Source organism: Pinus tabuliformis, chromosome 8 (genome assembly GCF_031772625.1).
Source record: "Pinus tabuliformis cultivar Carrire ecotype Pingquan chromosome 8, CPIR1, whole genome shotgun sequence".
Classification (NCBI taxonomy): Eukaryota; Viridiplantae; Streptophyta; class Pinopsida; order Pinales; family Pinaceae; genus Pinus; species Pinus tabuliformis.
The window spans coordinates 566,831,386-566,853,954 of record NC_142294.1 but is presented as its reverse complement, the minus strand read 5'-3'; the positions used below and the strand labels follow the sequence as shown (position 1 = coordinate 566,853,954).

The following is a 22,569-nucleotide window of genomic DNA, read 5'->3' as shown; positions in this document are numbered from 1 at the left end:
AAAAAACTTCAAAAAACTCTCATTAAAAACAACTTATTCATTTTTAAAACTCAAAGTCATATAATTTTTTTTTAAACCTAGAAGCGATGTCATGCTCTTTGACTCTTCCAAGTGAAACTTCATCCAAGTCCAATCCTCGAGACTATGATACTCACATACAAATATTATTTTATACCAACCATATCGAATTTAATTTTCAATTTGGATAGTTGGTCCATAAAATATTCCCACACATCTTAAGCCAAGTGAAGCCTTTTTTATTATCCGAAGGTTCGAATATTAAATTGTCCTGACCATGTCCAAATTGATTTTTCAATGTGAGTGGCTAGTCGATCAAATATTTTCCTCGCCCTCAAACCAAACATTATCAAAGAAAATTCCACCTGTTGACTTTAATCGTTGTCAATTTTCTTTGCCCACGAACTCCGACGGGTCTCCGAAGGCAGAAACATTCTGCTTTGTCGTGAAGCTCCAATGGGCCAGGGTTTGAAAGTCCACTTCGACCGACTCAAATTTGATCATTGATATATTCTTCCCTAAAGACAACGCATGCCTTTCTAGTATTTTGTAAGATTAATTTATTCTGTTTTTTAATCACAAATCCAAAAATATTTTAAGAATGATCAGAATTCAAGTTTGATATTTATTTTATTTGTTTATATATTAATTTAAATAATAAAAAACATTAAATTTTATATTAATAAATGTTTTAATCTTTCATATTAATCATTAAAAAATTTAATAGTCATGTATGGTGTATAATTTAAAGACTTTTTTAAATGTGAAAAAGATTTAACCCATGGTGTAAGATTAAGTTAATTTTTGATTCAAGATTAGTGTGTTAAAGATTAGTGTGTTACAATGTTTGTTTGATTACATTGACTTTTACTAAATTAAAAAAATTAGATTCTTCCTAAGTGACTCCGTGCCCACCAATTTTCTAGGGATTTGAGATTATTTCAATTCTAATAAGTTTTTCCATGATAAGTTCTTTATTATTATTTATAACATTCATTTATATATAATTTTATTTAGCAAAATGTTCTATTACTTCTAATAAATTTAAAAAATTAGATTCGTGCCAAGTGGCTCCGGCCCACCAATTTCCTAAGGATTTAAGATTATTCCAATTCTAATAAGTTCCTCCATAATAAATTCTTCATTATTCATTTATATATAGGCAATTTTTATTGGCGTCTATTTTAGCCGGAATTCACCAAAATCCCACAATACACTTTCAAGATTTGTTGTTATTCAAAATACATTGTTGAATGTATAAATGGATTTAACACCCTGAAAAACCCCTTGGTCACTCACCGGAATTCACCAAAATTAGACAATACAATTTCAAGATTTTTTGTTATTCAAAATACATTTTTGAATGCATAAATGGATTCAGCACTGTGAAAAACCTTTAATCCAAAGTCTTGTGAACTTTTTGAAATGGGTATGGAGTGACTTTGATTCACTTATTACTGGTTACAAATCGTTAATCCAAAGTCTTGGAAACTTTTTAAAATAGACATGAGTGAGTTTTGATCCATTTCTATGTGTAAGGGTTTGCAAATTATTGCTGAGGCACTCTCCAACCCAGCATGGCGGAGATGTTGTAATGTCTTGTCATCTCCTATAAACATTTTCACTTGATCAAATTACATAAAAATAAAAAATAAAATAAAATAAATATCTTGAAAACATTTTTACTTTATCAAAATAAAATAAAAATAATAAAAGAAAAACTTAAAAAAAAATAACTTTATAGTATTCATGTGGAGTATAGACTATTTAGAGGGGGAAATTAAACCAACCTAGATCTATTTTACTCTGGATCAAGGGATCAAATATCCTGAGATACAAACCTCTTTTAAAGTGAAAAGAGATTTGATCCTTTTTAGCCTTTAATAGATCCATAAATCTAAATTGCTTTAATATGATTTCTTTGAATACAATCACACATTCAACTAGTAAGTGTCCTATAATTTAGAATTAAACACTTGTAAAAATTAGATAAATAAAAATTAAATCTTATCTTATAATTTTCATATTAATAAATATTTTAATTTTTAAATTACCAATTTTATTATTATTATTTTTAAATTAAGAACAATATAACAATATATTATATCTTAAATTATATCATAATTTAAGAGATTCTTTGAATATGCAAAAGATTCAAATCACTTTATTTTATTTTTTTAATAAATTTAATTAAATTAAATTTTTTCCGTTTCAAATAGATAAGATCATTATTTTATTTTATAATTTTAAATATATAAAAGAAAAAACTAAAAAGTATTCTAAATTACCAGTGCTCACAGACATTTTAAATCACAGTGTGAATATGGCAAAATTCCACATTGACATTGAAACAAAGACTCTGAACATAAAGCAACAAAACCCCTGTAAAAAACCGAGGCGGTTTAAGTTCAAATCCTGCATACCGGAGTCTACAGCTTAACTTGGAAGTAAATAATTCAAGTCAATTCAAAGCTCCCACAAACCTTTTAAATTACAGTGTGAATAAGGCATAATTACACATTTCCGTGGTTGACATTGAAACAAATATAAAATGGAGTGAGATATTTTTGGAGTTTGTTTGGTGAAATTTTTTATAGTTAAATCTGGATTAGTGTGGTTTAGTTTGGTTTTTTTGGTGGTATATATATGGATTCTTTAATTTTTTTTGGGGTATTTTGAGTGTAAAATGTTTACTTTTCAAATTTGTAATTTTTCTTAAATTTGACAAATTAAATTAGAAAATAAATCTAAAAATCTCCAAAAGTTATATTTAAAGGTTATTTTTTATTTATTTTTTAATATCAAAATGAAGAGTCACCTCGATTTTCAAGTTAAACGATGGAATCCAGTTACACTAGTGGAAAGTTTTCTAGATAGTTGTTTCTCTGCAAACATTGCATGTGTATACAACTTGAGTGGGCATAATGATTAAGAGCATGTGTTTCCTCCTAAAAGGTCACATGTTCGAAACTAGAGAGAGTAAAGTATGTATGCCTTTATAGATCACTGGGCCGGGGTGGATCCTTCATCCCACAAACAAGGGGTCTCATATACAAATGTGGGTCCCTTGTTCCACAAACAAGGGGTCTCATACACCAATGTGGTCTTTGGCTTGGCGGGGCCTTTGTCCCACAAACAAGGGGTCTCATACACCAATGTGGTCTCTGGCTTGGCAGGGCCCTTGTCTTACAAACAAGGGGGTCTCATACACCGGAAGCGCCTAACCAGCCATACATAGGGTATTCAATGCGCTGGGAGATGCACGGAAGATAGCCCGTTAACACGCGAATTCGGAAACTCGCCACTAAATAAGAAAGGGCAATTCGCGTGTTAGCGGACTATGTCCCGTGCATCTCCCGGCGCATTGAATACCCTATGTATGGCTGGTTAGGCGCTTCCCTCATACACCAATGTGGTGTCTGGCTTGGCGGGTCCCTTGTCTCGCAAATAAGGGAGTCTCATACACTAATGTGGTACAAGAGAGTTTCATACACCAATGTAGTGTCTGGCTTGACGGGTCCCTTGTCTCACAAATAAAGGAGTCTCATACACTAATATGATGTCTGATGTGTGATTTATCTGATTTATCTGTAAATTTCACTGAATGTGTGATTTCTCTGTATGAAACCCACGAGACCGTGGTTGAAGTCTCATTAAATATAGTATCTTGCTCTCATCTCCGCTCAAGGAATAGATTCCCATTCTGAATTGCGTGTTATAGCTGTAACATGTTGGACTGATCACCGGTGACATGGATAATTACGAATTTCCTTACTTTTGTTGCGATATTATTAATTAAAATTTAATGCGATGGCCATGTCATCACTCTGCATGATATGCAATTGACGGCCCTATCCATCTTAGGGACTGCGACGGTCAAAACAGGGACGTATTATCAGGCATTCAATTCGAGGAATGTATGGATAGATAGCTATTTGCGTCAATTCGCAAGACAGTTTACCAGTAATTAATGCAAAAATACAAGACAGTTTACCAGTAATTAATTTAAATATATAAAATGAAAATTTAAAGGACATTTTTGTTTTCCACGTCTGCCAATGGCACCTGGGCATCCAGAACCAGAAAACTGAGTCGTTCAGCGTGATATAAAAGTTATTTTATTTCAGTCGCACTCACGGCCATCTGTGTTACCACACTTGTCCCGCCGCTTCTAGGTGGTTAACCGCGCTTCTGTTAACTAGGGCTAGTTAGATGAGTTAGCCGAGTCGAATAGGAGATACAGCGGGAAATAAATGATGCATGTATTACAATGTAAATGCGTAGAAAGTAATCGGATCTTCTAAGTTGACAGCGCAATTATGCGAGATTTATCTAGTTTGGGCGCAATTTGTGAAAATTAGCTGTAAGATGACTCAAATTTGAGCCGGAAGGGCCACGGACAGACTCAGAGCGAGATTTCTTCTCCAATTTTAGCTATCTAGCGTCTCTCTCAACAAATATCTGAGGTACCCTCGTTTATCTTTTTCCTGAAACTTTCTTGTTTCATATATGCGCTTTTTGTAGCCACATTTTTGTTTTCTAGACGGTTGCTTGCGTAGCTTGTATGATTTTTTTTGGACCACATTGTTGTAGCTTCTTACGAGGAATTATAAAGTTTATCGAGTTTTTATCGCTAAAGTTTTGTCGAGGATCCATGATTTTGAAGATATAGAGCAGTACGGCAATTTGTCATGTGCTTTTCTTGAAGTTTTATAGCATTCTGCGAAATTTCGCGTCAATTCTTGTAAACTTCGCGTTATTTAACGGTATTTTCGTGGATGTTATATCGGCGTAAGCGATAGTGCCTTGCTCCTTGTAGCCGTGATTCAAGTTTTCTGATGCCTTTTAAGTGAATATATATAATTTGTTTACCTTTAAATGCCACACTTCCATTAAAAAACATTGCGGTTAATTGAGAGCCCGTTGGCGATTATATGGAGAATGGCTATTAATTCCTACTCTGATTTTGAAAACTTTGTGCCGAAACATGCATTTCTTGTTTGTAAGTTAGGTTTTCGGCTTCCTGATTGCAGGATTTTAGATAATTGTTAATAGCGTGCAGATCTCGTCAAATTTAAGTTGAAATATATGTATTTTGCGTGTTTTTTTTGGGTTTTCATCTAGTTTCAAAGGCATCTTTGCATCAAGGATGTTTTCTGTGAGAAGTATCCAGAATATCCTTCTCCCGTTCTCGAAAAGTTTTGCATAGTTTTTCCTTAATTTGTTTTGTTATGTTCTCAACTTGAAAAGTTAGAATACAGTGAAATTAAAGATTGAAGGCTAGGTTGTCAGTTTCCTGATTGCCCTCGGACAAAGATCTGCAAGTCCATACAAAATTCCACTTCAAATGGTGCTAGATCATTCCCGATGTTGAGATGATTGGGAACATTGGCGATTTCTTTGGCATGCATTGTGCTTGAAATTTAGGTTTTCTAGGTATCCTGTAATTTTTCCATCATTCTGCAATTTGGCAGGTTGTACGTTCTTCTTGGCTCATGCCATTCCAGGTATTCAGAGTTAATCCTTCGTTGTAGGCTATGCATGCCTATTCTGAGCGTTCGGTATTGCGTTTAGGAATTACCCTGGCAAGTATTTGATAGTTTCCACAGAATTAGATGTCTTATTATGTTTAAACTTTATTGTTCCTGGTCTTTTATTCGCCATCAGAACATGTATCCCTGTTGAATTATTGTTTTATTGAAGACATTTTGTTCTAGCAATTGTTTTTCTGTATCCTTTTAGCATTCTGCAGTATTGAAGGCAGTTGCTAGATTTTTCATGACAATCATACATAACATTTGGGATCTTGAAGCCCTTACGTAGTGTTAAATTTCCTAACCCTAGCATCTGGTTTATTCTTTCCTAGCAGATCAAATCTACTGAATAAAAATACTGGTAGAGTTCTAACTTTAACATTCAGCTGAAGCAAATTAAATAACCAATCTCAATCACATAAGCACACAAATATTCTGCCCAATCAACAATTCTTCATTAAAAATAACTTCAGAACCTACGTGGTCTCCCTTACTGGGAAATGGCCCCTTGAGAAAATTACATACACAACAATAAACTTGGATCTGATCCAACTGATCAAGCCCTATATCTGTCTTGGCTGATTTGTAACTCCCTTGCTGCTCCTTGCACCTTCCTCAGATCCAACACACTTGATGGAATTCCTTGTCCACTCAAACCGCTGAGATCTCACTCTCACTGTCTTGTGCTCAAGGTGTCTTGTATGTCTTCTCGCTTAGACTAGCTTTTCTTTTATAGCTCAAGTTATGACTGAATCCACAACCCTAATCTCCAAAGAGATTGATGGTTGAGATTAGATCTCAACTTACCTGAGATCGACAATTGAGATTCTTCTTATTCACCATTGCAAAATACTTTACATTTCATTAGACTAACTCACTTTATCTTATAAAATGAAATTATTTTCATCAACAAAATAATTGCTAAGGTTAAGGGTGTATTAGGTGACTTCTGCATGCCTAGACACTTAGGCTTGTGCAAAAGTACTTGCTCAAGCTACAAACACCAACACTCCTCTTAGCGAGGGAGGTACTTCTTGAAGAGCCATCTAGAACTGGCTGTCCCTCCTGTCTTGGTACAATGTCCTCCTTCAGAGGCCTGCTCTCTCTGAATGTGCTCCTAGGATCCTCCACATGCTCTGGGGCATCCTTTAATGTTTGAACAAGTTTGCTCGTCAACTTGTATAAGCTGCTCTCTCTAACCCCGATGGCCACTGTTTTTTCTAGGCTAGACTTCTCTGGATGAATGCTAATTTATTGATCAAACTCAAATTCGAGGTCTAGTTGGATGGAGCTAGACTTCTCTGTGTCCTCGTTAATTTATAGATTCACTAGGATCTCCCTTGGGGATTTGTGTTTTGGTCCTTTGAAACACCTACGAAATAATTATTTGTTGCCAATCCCTTGACTGGTATTGTCTCCCACTCTCCCTATGAAGGCTGGCCTTTGCTAATCACGCTGACAAATTTGATTGATGTACTCATTGCCCCACCAATTCTGCACTGCTGCCACTCTGTGTTTCACTTGACACTTACTTAACACTTGGGCCCTTGTACGACTATGGAACTTCTAATGATTGTTGGCAGTATGACCCCCTGCATCGATCCTTTTTTCGACTGTAGGTAGTTCTTGTACCTTTTTCCCAATGTGATACCCTTTGCTGGCATTTGACCTAGGCTCTCGCAGCTTTGTAGCTTGTGGCCTTGCGTTGACTGGTTACCTCTGCCTGTGACTTCCCTATGCATGTGGCCTGGCTACTGCGGGGCTTTAGCCTTTTGCAGTTGGCTGGGCAACTACAATTGGCAGAAACTGTCAGCGATCACCCTCTTTATTTATTTAACTTCCCCCACCCCCCCCAAAAAAAAAAAAAAAATCTCCTTGATGGCATAATTATGTATGGCCTTTGTATGAGATCATTGGCCAAACTTGGCCCTTGCGACTTTTGTACGAACTTGGTACCAGGTGAGTCTAAGGTTGGTTCCTTAGATTTGACATTTTGATACCATGTTAAATTTTCTAACCCTAGTGCCCGATGTATTATTTTCTAGTAGACTAGATCTATTGAATAAAAACATTGTTAGAGTTTTAACTTAAACATTCAACAAAAACAAATTAAATAACCAATCCCAATCATGTAAGCACACAAATATTCTTCCAGATCAACAATTCTTTATTAAAATAACTTCAGAACCTACTAAGGCTCCCTTACTGGGAAAATGGCTCTTCGAGCAAATTACATACAAAACAATAAATCTGGATCTGATCTAGCTGATCAAACCCTAGATCTGTCCTTTCATATGCCCCAGCTATTGTGGATCACCCTTGCTGCTCCTTGCACCTTGCTTGGACCCAGTGCACTTAAATGGAAGTCCTTCTCCACCTAACCATTGAGATCTCACTCTCTTGAGTTATGATCGAATCTACATCTAAGATTATAGACATCATGCTTGTAATGGGCCAACTTTTAGTGATGCCTTCAATCTCGAATTCCGTCTATTAACTGAGATCTATGCATGAGATTCGTTATGCATGTTAATGGGAAAATGAAAGCAAGCATGATGTATAATAATCTTGATATATTTGGCATTGATATCTCAAAGTAATTGGTTCGTGTGCATTTCAGGTAAAATGTAGGACACAAAAAGAAGCAGATGATTATATATCTGTATTACAATCATTTAATTCTTGTTGCTATGGAACTTGTTAATGAGCCAGCTTTTAGTGATGGAAGTGTTATGGAACCTGCCATTTGATTGGAGGCCACTCAACTCATTTTTCATGCACAAGTTGTATCCTATGCCTAGTGAAAACGCCCCAAATTTGCTCAACGTCCACACCCAGATGTGGTGGCTCCTTTGTGGCCTGCTTCACCTCTCAATTCACAGAGGTTGACATGGGCTAAAATGGTGGAACACCAACACAAGTGTCTCTATTATTATAAATGTGATGAAATTTTTTCCAAGGAACAAAATTGTTATTGGCTTTTTTTGATGATGGAATTGATGAAGGGACTTAGGAGGAAGTCAACCCCCCCACTGAGGAAGTTCCTTTTCTCGATCATTTGGGTGAAGAACCCCAAATCTATCTTCAAACTTTGATTGAGATTTCCTCCCCTTATACATTAAAGTTGGTAGTATATATCAAGAATTAGAAGCTCATAGTCTTAATGGATAATGAAAACACCCATAATTTCATTCATTGCTGCATTGTGTATGAAACACACTTTTATATCCATGTTATTAACAGCTTTTAGATTATGATAGTTAATGGGGATCTATGAAATATGGTCGTTAATGTGAAAATGTGGAACTTCAAATAGGTGATTATTCTTAAGAAAACTCACATGTTTTCCATTGAAATGGGTGGCTGTGATATTGTTTTGTCTGTTGATATGGGTTGTCATGGCTCAGCCCACCTTGCTTGGCATCTGTTAAATGCCAACATTTTAACCATTTTATGTTCCAGGGGCTAAAACTGGGGTATTACATTTATTTAGAATCCTTCCACGGTTGTTGAATGCCAAACTCAAAGCCCAGCTTATGGCCAAGGGCAATCTCATTAATGAGTGTGTAAAGTCAAGTCACTTTTATACAAGCTGAGTGGGAAATTTATGTCATGCTTGTGAAGTTTTGAAAATAAAGGGAAAATACCTACTTTACTGGATTCATTGCACAGCCCTTCCTTTTGCTGTGTAAACTCAAATAATTTTTATACAAGCTGAGTGGGAAATTTATATCAGACTTGTGAAGTTTTGAAAATATAGGGAAAATAGCTACTTACTGGATTCGTTGCCCAGCCTTTCCTTTTGCTGCAATTTAAAGAAATTGGAATTTATCCTCCTTGTAAGTATATGTTATAATATTGCATCCACTATATCTCTTTGTATTTTGTGGACAGCAGCTGATATTTATCAATGACAGCTGTTGCCTTGGCATAAAATTGACATCATGAATATAGTGAATAAAGTAGTATTTGTTGTCCTTGATTTTTTTGTTTATAATGTTGTTTTCAACCATAATTAGAAAGGAATTCTGTTTTGGGAAATTAATAAGTTCTGACCACTCTAAGTTGCTTGTTTATTTACCATGTTGTAGCAGGACTTGGCTTTAACTAGCAGATAATGGCAGATGTACAGAAACTGTTCTTTATAATTGTAGTAGATGAAGATTCACAGGGTGAATGGACAGGAGAAGAATCACCTTCTTTGTTTTTCCAAAAATCAAATCATTCTTTTCGGTATACACGTCCAGTTTTACAGAGCATATTACAGTTGATGGGTTGCAAACAACGACACTCCTTTAAGGTGATCTGTTTCTGCCATCTTTTCTAGTATTTTGAGGTGACTGTACTGATCTTTCATGCCATTAGAAGTTGGATTTGTATTCCCTATTTGCCTTTGTTGCCAGGAATGAGAGCAGTCTGCAAATTTGTTTTAGTGGTCATTTGCCATTGCATACATGGCTTATTCAAACTGCACATGAGAGTGAAGAAATTGAAGTGAAACGAGCTTGGAGAGCATTTAGGTTGATCATATACATAAACTATTTCATCCCCAGTGTGAGTGCATTGCATATCTAGAGTCTGGAGACTTATTCAGTTATTGTTAAATTCCAATTAATGTTGAATTTCAAAACAAAAAAAATTGTGTTGATTCAAAATCAAAATATTAGAGGGCTGTTTGTTTTGGAAAAGGAACCATATCATTATTTCTTTGTCAGGTCTACGAAATTCAAATGTACAATGATGGACATATCTTTGAAACAAGACGTTGCAAAAGAATTAGGGGCTTATAATCTCAGTAAGTATCTTGGTTTTTAACATTCTTGAAGTTGACATCCCATTTCCACATAAAGGTTAATCTATTGTCTGTAATATTATTGGCCTTGCCATAGTGCAAATTCCTGCATAAGTTTTGTTCAGTAGTTTTATCGACTGAAAGGGATTACATACCCATGGTAAGCCACATGGAGAACAATCCACTCATTGGGAATAACTCAACCTTTGTGTCACCCACATGCATCTTCTATATACTATCAATTGACTGCTATGAAACCAGCTCACAAAAAGATAGAAAAGATAGATGAACACCTTAGAAATCCGCCTCTTCGAGGGGACAACCTCCTTTACATTTACACAAATGAACAATTCTTGGATGATACAAATGACTAAACCTCCCTTCTATATATAAGAGTCTAAGGGGTCACAATATAATCAAGCTGACATGATAGTAATAACATAAGGGCACAAAAATAACAATAGTGGGTTTCTATGGGGCATACTAATAACAATATGGGGACAATAGGGGCACAATAATAATCAGTGTTGTTAAAATCGCGATATTATCGCTTTATTGCGATTTTTCCCCAAGCTGATATTATCGCGAGTTATACTCGCGATTTTTTCCCAATTTATCGCCGAGGGTCCGGGCAGCGTTGTTTTATAAGGGATGCTAAATGTTCGAAATGCAATTTTTTTGAAAGAAACAAATAATTTTTGAGTGGGGCAGCGTCATTTTCATCCTTTTATTTAAATTTTTAACATTACCATGAAATGACTCAGGATGTTTGAGAGTGGTTCTGGCCTCCTTGGATTTCATATGGAGAAAGTAGAATTTTAGATTTCATTCAAAATTTTTTAGGATTGGGAGCTTGTAATGTTTCCAGATGACACCACTTGCCCGGGCTACCCCTGCCACCAGTAGAGGACGTGGTCTACCTCCTATAGCTCCTACTTCTAGTTCTTCAGCTTCTAGAGTACAACAGACTCCACTGCCAACTCCACCAGCGCCAGCATCTACATCTAGAGGGAAAGGGAAAGCTGTGGCATTTTCTTGCGAGAGGGGCAGAGGAAATCAATAGGATTAGACTTTAGTTATTTTCTTCATTTTATTGTATATGACATTATGACATGATGAAATACATTATTATATTTTTTGTTGATATTTTGAGGCTGAGTTGGGACTCAGGTGTCAGGACTTACTATTCAGGACATGATTCAATGTTATGTGTGATTTTAGCACTAGAAATGATATTAAACATCTTATATATTACTTCTTTTATCATATTTATGTGTCAATGTATTTATTTTATGTTGTAGATGGTTTAGATATTAAAAAAAATGAAAAAAAAATGAAAAAAATGAATATTTTTGTACCAAACGATTTTTTCCCGATTATTTCCGATTATTTCTCGATAATTACGATTTTTTCCGATTTTTTCCTCATGCCGATATTATCCTGATAACGATTAATGCAACATTGATAATAACAATAAGGGATATAATGACAATAGTAATGGGGAATCATTAGTATTATAGGGGCCTAACATGCTCCTCTTCTTCCGAAAAGCGTTGTCCTCAACGCTTGAGTTGTTCTGGATGCTTCTGTATAAAATTCTCATCCTCCCATGTAGAATCTTCAGTAGATAAGTTCTTCCACTTGATGAGATACTCCGAAATTGATCGATTTCGTAGCTGTCAAGTTATTATTTCTGTGACTGCTTCTGGTTCCAATATGTTTTTTCCTTCCTCGTCAAGTTCTGGCAATATTGTTTGAATTGGGAGCTTGTCACCTATAACCTTCTTTAAACATGAAACATGTAAAACTGGGTGCACTTGGGAAGCTGCAGGAAGCTCCAATACGTATGCCATAGTACCAATCTTTTGCAACACCTTGTACGGACCATAATACTTTGGTGATAATTTATTATCCTTCTTAGCTTGCTTGAGGGACATTTGTTTATATGGTTGTAATCGTAGGAATACCCAGTCACCTACATCAAAACTTCTTTCGCTGCGATGTTGATCTCCCTGTTGTTTCATTCTATTCTGCACCAACGTGAGGTTATCCTTTAAGAGTTGGAGAACTTGTTGTTGATTCTCGATGTGATGTTCCACTGCTTGAACCTTAGAATTTTCTCTTAAATATGATGTGATGGATGGTGGATGATATCCATAAAGTGCCATAAATGGGGTCATTTTTGTTGCAGTATGGAAGGAAGTGTTATACCACCATTCAGCCAGAGGCAACCATTTGACCCATTGTGTCTGTTTATCAGATACAAAGCAACGAAGATATCCTTCCAAACATTTGTTTACTATCTCAGTTTGCCCATCAGATTGAGGATAATAAGATGAGCTATGAGTTAACTGAGTACCGAGACAAGAAAATAATTATGTCCAAAAATTTCCAGTGAAAATGGGATCTTTGTCGCTTACAATAATATTCGGGTTTCCATGTAGCTTTTGAATTGTTTCCATAGATGCAGTAGAAACTATACTGACTTTAAATGGTTGTGATAATGCACAAAAGTGTGCATACTTGGTAAGTCTGTCATCTACCACCATGATGACACTTTTTCCTTCGGACTTGGGTAAACCTGTGATAAAATCCATTGAAACCTCCTCGCAATGTTGGCTTGGAATGGATAAAGGTTGTAATAGACCTGGTGTCTTAATTGTTTCAACTTTATTTTGTTTGGAAACCAAACATTCCGCCACAAACTTTTGAATATCTGATTTAAGGCCATCCCAAAAAAATTCCTTCTTAACCCTGTGGTAAGTTTTTAAAAATCCTGAGTGCCCTCCCAAGGGAGAAGTGTGCAATTCCATAAGAATCTTTTGTTTGAGTTGGGAATTCTTACATAGGTATAGGCGATCTTTGTACCATAACGAATCATTTTTCCAGGTAAATGTATCAAATGTACTGGGATCTTGTTGTAACTTTCGAATGAGTGCCCACACTTCTTCGTCATTCTTCCATTCCTCCCTTGCTTCGTTTATCCAATCTGGTTGGATAATAGAAATGGTGCACAACAATGCTTCTACAGCCTCATCCTTTCTTGAGAGTGCATCTGCAGCAACATTTTGATTCCCTTTTTTGTAGATGATTTCAAAGTCATAATCCATCATCTTTGTGACCCATTTTTGTTGCTCTTCAGAGGATAATCTTTGTTCTAAAAAGTATTTATGACTATCATGATCCGTTTTTACTTTGAAGTGTCTTCCCATTAGGTAGGGTCGCCATTTCTTAAGTGCATGTAGTATTGCCAACATTTCCTTCTCATAAATACTTTGTGTAAATACTTTCCCTTGATTGGATGACTTTCGAAAGCAATGGGTTTTTCATCTTGCATTAAAACAACACCAATTCCATTTCCTGAAGCATCACATTCTACAATAAAGGTTTTTGTGAAGTTCGACGTAGCTAAGACCGGTGCTTGGCACATTGCCTCTTTAAGATGTTCGAAGGCCTTTGTTGCTTCTGTAGTCCATGAAAATGCATCTTTCTTCAATAATTTTGTTAGAGGCACTGCTATTCTCGCATAATTCTTAACAAACTTGCGATAATACCCTGTCAACCCGAGAAATCCTCGCAGATGCTTTATGGATGTGGGAATTTTCCATTCCTTATTGGCTTTAATTTTGCTAGGGTCTACCTTAACACCTTTATGAGATACAATATGACTTAGATATTCCACCTCTTGTACTCCAAAGAAACATTTGGAGCTTTTTGCATCTAATTTCTTCTCTTTTAATAGTTTGAGCACCCTGTCAACATGTTCAACATGATCCTTCCAAGACTTGTTGTAGATTAGTATATCATCAAAAAATACTAACACAAATTTTCTAAGGAAGGGTTTGAAAATGGAATTCATCAAACCTTGAAATGTAGAAGGTGCATTGGTAAGGCCAAAAGGCATGACCAAAAATTCATAATGACCCTCATGAGTTCTAAATGCTGTTTTTGGAATGTCTTCAGTCTTCATTATGATTTGATGATACCCTGAACGAACTTGGTGAAGTAAATTGATCTATGCAATTCATCCAATAATTCATCAATGACAGGAATGAGAAATTTATCTTTAATAGTGAGCTTGTTGAGCTCCCTATAATTCAGAGACATGCGCCATGATCCATCCTTCTTGTGCACCAATACTACTGGAGCAGAGAAAGAACTTTGACTAGGTTGAATTATACCAGCATCTAGCGTTTCTGCAACCATATGTTCAATTTCACTCTTTTGGGCATAGGGATATTTGTACGGCTTGATGTTTGGAGGAACACTTCCTGGAATCAAATGAATAGCATGATCATGATCACGAATAGGTGGGAGACCTTTGGGAGTCTCAAATACCTTGGAATGATTGTCCAAGACCTTTTGGAGATCTAGAGAAATAGATGATTTTGATGTGGGAACCTCTAGCGAACATAATTGTGCAATTACACCTCGTTGTTCCTTCTTTAGAAGCTTTGTCATACCGTTAGAGCTGATTATCTTTCCTGGTTTCCCTGCAATACCCCTTAATTCAACTTCCTTTCCTTCCGCACAAAATTTCATGAAAAGTTCTTGAAAATTAAAAGCTATTGTACCCAAGGATTGTAGCCATTGGACTCTTAGTACAACATCAACACCACCCATTGGAATGGAAAGCATTGGGCTATTCAATACATATTCTCCCATGGATAGCTTGATATTATGGCACTTTCCAGAGCAATTTATGGTTCCTCCACTTGCAACTATCACTTGGCACTCTGGTGCTAGATATAGGAAACAATTCAATTTCTTTGCTATCTTACAATGAATAAAATAATTGGTACTTCCCGAATCAATCAACACTATTACCTTTTTCTTCTTGATATGTCCTTCTATCTTGATAGTTTGAGGAGTGGTGATTCCAGCCAATGCATTACAAGATATGGTCAGATTCATTTCTTCTTTATCTAGGGTTTGTTCCTGGAGTATATCCTCTTATTTTGACATTTCTTGTTCATTTTCTTCCTCCTCTTCATAATCTATGTAGAACAATTTCTTCTTAGCACACTTATGACTTTTAGTGTATTTGCTATCACAATTGTAACAAAGCCTTTTTGCTCTTTTTTCTTCCAATTGTTGTGGTGTCAACCTTGTAGGCTGTGGAAGGCTAGGGGCAACAACACTTCCATCTTTATAGTTGTGAGTGGTAGGCTTCTTGGTTGCCATAATTTTGCTTTCCATTTTTCTTGCTAACCTGAATGCCTTCTCCAATGAATCAGGTTCCCAAAGGTGAACCTCATGTTGGATATAATCCTTTAAAGTCCCTATGAACACATCAATCCCATGATCCTCTGGAATATCTTTTACCCTTATGTTCAATTTTTGGAAGTCCTCAATGTGCTCCATCATTGAATCCTTTTGTTTGAGATTTATCAATTGGCTAAAAAAGGTATTGCTTTTTCTATCCTCATAATGTGTTATCATTTCTTCCGTAAAAATTGCCCAAGTGACAATTTGTTTACGAGAGCAAAGCCATCGATACCATACAAATTGATTTGGTTTCAAATATAAAGTTGCAATACGTACCTTTCGTGTGTTTTGCACATTATGGAGATCGAAAAATTGCTCCATCTGTAGTATCCATGTTCTGGGATCCTTGCCATCAAACTTCCTCATATCGATTTTTGGAACATGGTGGGTCTTCAATCCAACATTAGAGTCTACCCTTTCACCATTAGTGACCATTTCTTGTAGCAACTTATTCAAATTTATCTTCAATTCTTCCATCTTATCGTCCATGCCATTCATCTTAGCATCCATGCCATTCATCTTAGCTTCCACGCCATGCATCTTAACCTGCATGCCATTCATATTAGCTTCCACGACATTCATCTTGGCTTCATTTACCTTTAGTGAGAGTGAAATTTGTTGTACTTGGTCTTGTAATTTTGATATATCATGTTGCATTTCTTCTTCTTCTTCACGAGTCATGCTAGAGCTTTCAGGTTGCTTACTAGGTGTTTCCATTTTCTTTCTTCGGGGCATTAATTAATGCTAATAATTCTTCACTATTCCCTTTGAATTCTTTCAAACTAATTTTTCAAATCAATCTTATGCAAAATTAAAAAAAAAACTACACCTTTTTTTTCACTTTGTAAGAGCTCGATATTGAAAGTGTTGTGTCTCTATAATTGCGGAACTCGAATATCTGAAATCTTGTCCTGCGGTAGCCCTTTGAGTCCTCTTGCTAACCCCGCAAGTCTGATCAAGATTGGATTCTCCAAGGAAGAGTTATGCCAAATTTCCCACGATGACCTGATTGTAGACTAGTTCAGTAGAGCGAACTTGTATGACATGCCACGTGTCACTGTTTCGACCTTAGTATTTGAAACTGATCCATAGAAAACTACATGCCGTCCTCTTTCTGAAACTTTTTACGAAATTTCAATCTGATGCTTAAAACAAAAGTTATGATGATTTTCCTCAGGTCACCTGTTTGGAATGTAATTTGGCAGTCTGCAAAAACCCCAACTTCCTCAGATCATATATCCGCAAATATAGCGAGACAAACTTTGAAATTCGGACCTGAAGTTCAGAACAATTTCGGCTCAAATGGGTTTTTTTTGTAGCTTCTGAAACGTCACAGAAAAAAAGTTATAGCGAAAATTCCGTGATGCCTGTTTGGAGCAGCGAAACCCTAGAATCCAAAGCTCTGATACCAAATGTTATGAAACCAGCTCACAAAAAGATAGATGAACGCCTTAGAAATCAGCCTCTTCGAGGGGGCAACCTCTTTTACATTACACAAATGAACAATTCTTGGATGATTCAAATGACTAAACCTCCCTTCTATATATAGGAGTCTAAGGGGTCACAATATAATCAAGCCAACATAACAGTAATAACGTAAGGGCACAAAAATAACAATAGTGGGTTTTTCTGGGGCATACTAATAGCAATATGGAGACAATAGGGGCACAATAATAACAATAAGGGATACAATGACAATAGTAATGGGGGAATCACTAGTATTATAGGGGCCTAACACTGAAAGTTCGGATACTGACAATCGCAACCACAACTTCTTGCTTATCAACAACTCATAATGACGTAACTTTACATTAAAGAGTAATGATAACAATACCCTTTCTAGTACCATAAGACTTTACGTTGGATTATTATTACAAATTTACCCTAAGACCATTGTGCTGCATAACATCCCAAAATATAGCTAAAAATTCTCCAAGTTTTTTTTGTTTTGTTTTGTTTTTTGTTTTGTTTTGTTTTTTATATTTTTCCAAAATAAGGGCATCATTTATGATGTTTGATCCAGTGTTTTAAAAAATGGTCGAGCCGACTCCGACTCGGCCGAGCCAGCCCAAGCCAATACCTGGCTGGGTCGGCTCGGTGGTCGAAACAGAATCGCTGGCTGGGTTGTTATTGAGCCGGCCGAGCTAGTCATTGACTCAGTTGGCTCGATAACAACTTGATCGGCTCGGTAACAACCTGGCCGATTCGGCTCTTTGAAAAAGATCCTGATGCACATTTGTCAAAAGTTGTTCCACCTCCTACATATCAACGATTGGGTTGTTGTTTATTGTATATTTATAGTCCTAAAATAATCTATCACTGTGAGAAAGTTTTGAAAATTACAAGGTCGAAGTATGGTTATCCTAGTGGCATGAATTAGAAAACTGAAACAATGCATTGAGCCATACAATGTTTTTAAAAAGGAAAACGTTCTGGCAATGGACTAATAGATACATATTTACCTCTGATTGTTTTGGAGCTTGACCAGAATTAAATCAAGGGTTTTGAGACTTCATTAGGGGCAGATTTCTTGAAATCATCTCCAACAGTCTAGGTAGAAGCATGAGACAAGCCGTCCTGTAGCAAAGGCACAAATTTGAAGACATCTGTTGATCAGTTCATTGGCTTATCATTTGGGAAGCTATGATTGGTTGCAGAGAATTGGTATTATTGTTGTTGTAGTCTAGTGATTGTCCTTGGGCTGAGGCAGAAAAGAATCCTGGCATTGGTGGCTAAGTATGAACTTTGTATTGGACAATGCACTGGGTGCCATTTTGATATAATGGATATATTCATGAGCCTACTTTGATCATATGTTGTCTTCTGTCTACATTCTAAAGCTTTGTGTTTGGAAACATGAACGAAAATCTTTAAAATTATGTTTTTTATAAATAATAAATATTTAATGTATTTTTTACAACGACCGAGTTGTTGAAATCAAACTGGCCGAGTCGATACCGAGTCGGAGTCAGAGTCGGCGCCAACCCTCGGCCTTTTCCGAACCAGAGTTAGAGTTTTAAAACATTTGTTTGATCGATGCATTAAGGCCACATAGCGATGATTCTTTTGAAAAGAAGGTTGTTTGACTTGGCATATATATTTGTTCATTAAGTAATTTTAGGTAACTTTAGCCTATGTTGAGAAATGTAACCAGTATCGGTCTTCATAATCGTATTTGAGTCATGATGTATTGTTACTTGTATTTGTCAAAAGAAACGAAGAAAATTTATTGTAATTTTTATTTATTTATAAGCATGGGTTTCATGCTTCATTTATTTTTATTCTAGGTCAAAAGCACCCATTGAGTGCTATAGGGTTCATGCCTCGAGTCAAAGTCAAAGTCAATATATTTTAGATCCTTCCTGGGCTATTTATGTCAAGAAAGAAAATTATTTTTATGTACTTTCAGTCATCATTACCTCCACCATCAAGTCGGCCTGCCCTCTCTTACACGTTGGCCTCAAGCACATTAAGTCAGCATCAAGAAGATGATTCGACCTCTAAAAAACTATATATAAGAGATGCATTTGACCTTGTGTAGTGTTATCAGGATCGGACCGGATTGACCGGTCCAATCGTTTTGGGGGAAAACTGGTTCAAACTGGCGACTTGAACCGTTTTTTTTTGGTTCGGTAAAGCCTCGTCAAATGCAGCAAGTGGGGCTTGTTTCATCTTTATCTTTCGATTTCATCATTTTACTTAAATTTTTAACATTATCAGGAAATGACTCAGGATGTTTGAGAGTGGTTTCGACCTCATTGGATTTCATATGGAGAAAGTAGGATTTTAAATCTCACTCAAAATCCAGCAAATTGAACAATTTTTCAAGATTTCAGGATTGGGGGGATTGCAATGTTTCCATTGGATTTTATCATGTATGAGGGTATTGAACTAGCATTTAATCAAGAGCACCAATCCCATTATGTACCTTGATGTTAGTGGCATTGATTGTTGAACTCCTCTGTCATGATCCTACTCAAAATGTACCCATCACTCAAAAAAAATCTTGAATTGACATGCTAAGCATTTTTTATATCTTATTTAAATGCTTAGAGGGTGAAATTGATGATAAAGATCCCAATATAGGAAAATATCTTGATGATATGTAGGTATATGTTGTAGCATGATTTTTTTGGATGCTAAAGGCCATCTAGGTCTTGTTTTTTGATGTATTTTCAGTTCAAAGATGGATTGCAGTGGGTGCTATTTTGGTTATGTGCAACCTTACGTGCTCTATAAATGAGAACTGTTGCTTATTTGTGTATAAATGGTTTGGATTAAGATGGATGCACATGAATATATGTGGTTTTCTTTAAAATTTGAATATTTTATGTGTTTCTGGTTGACTGTTTTTTTGGTCCTTTTTTTACTAGTTTTTGTCCTGTTCTGATCAGTTCCCGATCTGGGGGGTTTACAGGTTTGATGACCCGTTTGGTTTTGATAACATTGACCTTGTGGAAGATGTAACTAAGAAGAGACTTTGATCTGTAACAACTAGAAGAAAGAATGAAGTGCGAATATCATAAATAAGAGCCTATCTCATAGCAAGAAGTGAAGGGAAGCCCAACGAAGAAGGAGGAAGCCTAATGTTTGTCTTTTCTGTCACATGTGAAAGGATTGAAGCTTTACAGGGATGAAATTACAAGATTATGATTGCAGGCCGAATTGAAGAAGGACCGAAGCCCTTATTGATTAGATTGATGGACCAAAGCCCAATTTGATTTTGCATTGTCTTGAAGGAAAATTCTTGAGGGTTGGCTTGATGGATGGAGGTAAAGTCTTTGTCTTGGTCAAAGGTCAAGGTTGTCTCATTTGATTTGATTCTAAAGATGAGAAGAAGAAATTTTGGGTTTTCCCCTTGAAAAGGGGTTTTGCTGTTAATTTTTTTGCTGGCTATTGTTCTTTGCGTTAGATAATTGCATTTCATCATTTACACATTGAATTCACCCCACAACATCATAACTTTAGTCAGTTTTACAACATCATTCAACAGCATTTGCAATTATATAGAAAGAACAATATCATCATCAATGTAGCGAAACATAAAGGAACAATAGAAGAAAAACATTCACACATAAAGACACTAGAATTGGTTGGAGACCAGGGCAAAACCCCACAAGGGGGGAAACCCTTTCAAATTCTTCTTCTTATTAGATTGTCATTGAATGTTTCAGCAAAGAGAGAGTACAATGATCCATATCTTTAACCACAAAACATACTAGCAAAATCAACTAAACAATATCCAAGAGATGAACCCAACAATGCTAATAATCAAAACCCTGATTCAGAAACCTGCGGTCAATTGTCATCGTATGTGGCCAACTGAAAAATCACACCCTAGTTTCCAACCACACGCAGAGAGTATACGTGCATGTGGTTGAAACCCTCCAACCACACTCATGAGCATGCATGCCTAAGGTTGCAATGGATGCTTGTGTCATCCCTGCGGCTGGAAACCAAAACCCTAGATCTCATGTGCGAGCTTCGGACCCTGCAATTTCAGACCTGTATGAACCAATCTCTGTGAACCACCTCAGACCTGTGCGAGTCAAACCAAATAAAGAAGAATGATCAAGATGATGCCCAAATGAGGGTCACTTGACTTGTATTTATGGCCATTCGAGGGTGTCCAATTTCTCTTTTGGGTTGACCTGTCCTTTTGTGCACATGAGGGCTTCAATTCAAAAATACAATCTCCCTTGTCCAAATCGAGTGCTTCAAAAGTCAAAATTGGTCCTCTTGAAAAGAGGAATCTAGTCCCATTATTGGATTTTGTCACTGAGTTGCCAAATTAATACTCCCTCTCATCTAGGGAAAAATTCCAACTACATCATGTAATCATCGCAAGTATCCTGTCATCAAATCATATCCTATCTCAAGTATCAAATGTCATCACTGCTCATCTCTGCTTATCCCTTCTTATCTTTTTTTGACTCTGCTCATATGCTAAACATTCTCAAATCTAGAAGAAGAATTTAACATTGGAGGGGAGTCCAAGCTACCACCCTCTATTCATCGGGGAGCCATTGCTATCACTCGGAATCATCTGCCAGCGAGGAGCTCAATGCTACGACCCGGGAAACATCAGAGAGCTTAACATTAGGGAGCACATCTCAACCTGAAACCACATCGGGGAGCTCACTCTCAACCCAAAATCCAATGACAATGAGGAAGGTCCTATGGGACACTCTCACCTCATGTCATCTCATAAGGGAGCAAACATCTTCCACCCTATGCCGAGCAATAGGAGTCATCATATAAAGGAGCAAACATCTTCCACCCTATGTCGATTAACAATATCTCATCCATCGTATTTCCCACTGATCTTCCCAATAATGACCCTCAAGAGTCATGTGGTAGAACACTTGCATCATAATCAACTTGGGTCACACACCTCCAAGCTCCTCAACGTGTTGGCTAGACAGGGAGCAATAATCCCAACAAGCCCAACTTTGGGTATGATGCCAACTGAGGTATACTCTGCATAGACCAAGATAGGGGAGCAACATCTAACACCCTATGGGTAACAGATAGGGGTGATACCCTATTGTCTAGAGATCCCTCAACCCTAGGGGCCCTACATCTCAGTTCCTCACCTTGGGAGTTTAGACAGGGGGGAAGAGCTAGCTCAATGTCCTCGATCAGTTCTGCTCTTTGTAGATCAGAAACATATCAACGTGCTCACATCCGATACCCACTTAACCAACTCACTAAAGAGTTGCCTCAAAAATCACCAAGAGCAGCAGTGCTCTATTTTCCTATTCATGCAGGTCATCAAAATCAAATATTATGTTAGAGCAAATATATGTCACAAAAGGATACCTTATTCATCCTCCCTCTCACGAAGGCAACAACCACAAGCCTAAGCTTGTCTCATACAACAACACTGTCTCAATATATGAAGATATCTCAGTCCCAGCTATATACGAGATTCTTTGCCAATTGGATCCCACTCTT

At 36.6% G+C, this 22,569-nt stretch overlaps 1 protein-coding gene across 3 annotated transcripts in view; it reads left to right on the top strand.

Moving 5' to 3' along the window:
* Positions 1 to 4,083: 4,083 nt before the first annotated feature.
* The window catches only part of LOC149236727 (P-loop NTPase domain-containing protein LPA1 homolog 2-like), a 206,352-nt gene continuing 187,866 nt past the window's right edge, over positions 4,084 to 22,569 (top strand). The window contains exons 1-2 of one of the 3 annotated variants that reach the window (XM_089372468.1): positions 4,084 to 4,484; positions 9,647 to 9,852. In XM_089372468.1, coding sequence (XP_089228594.1) covers positions 9,670 to 9,852 — 183 coding nt within the window. In that variant the 5' untranslated portion in view covers positions 4,084 to 4,484; positions 9,647 to 9,669. Of the gene's footprint in view, positions 4,485 to 4,921; positions 5,021 to 9,643; positions 9,853 to 22,569 lie in introns of those variants that run through there. The other 2 variants (XM_089372469.1, XM_089372470.1) reach the window with 2 other exon arrangements.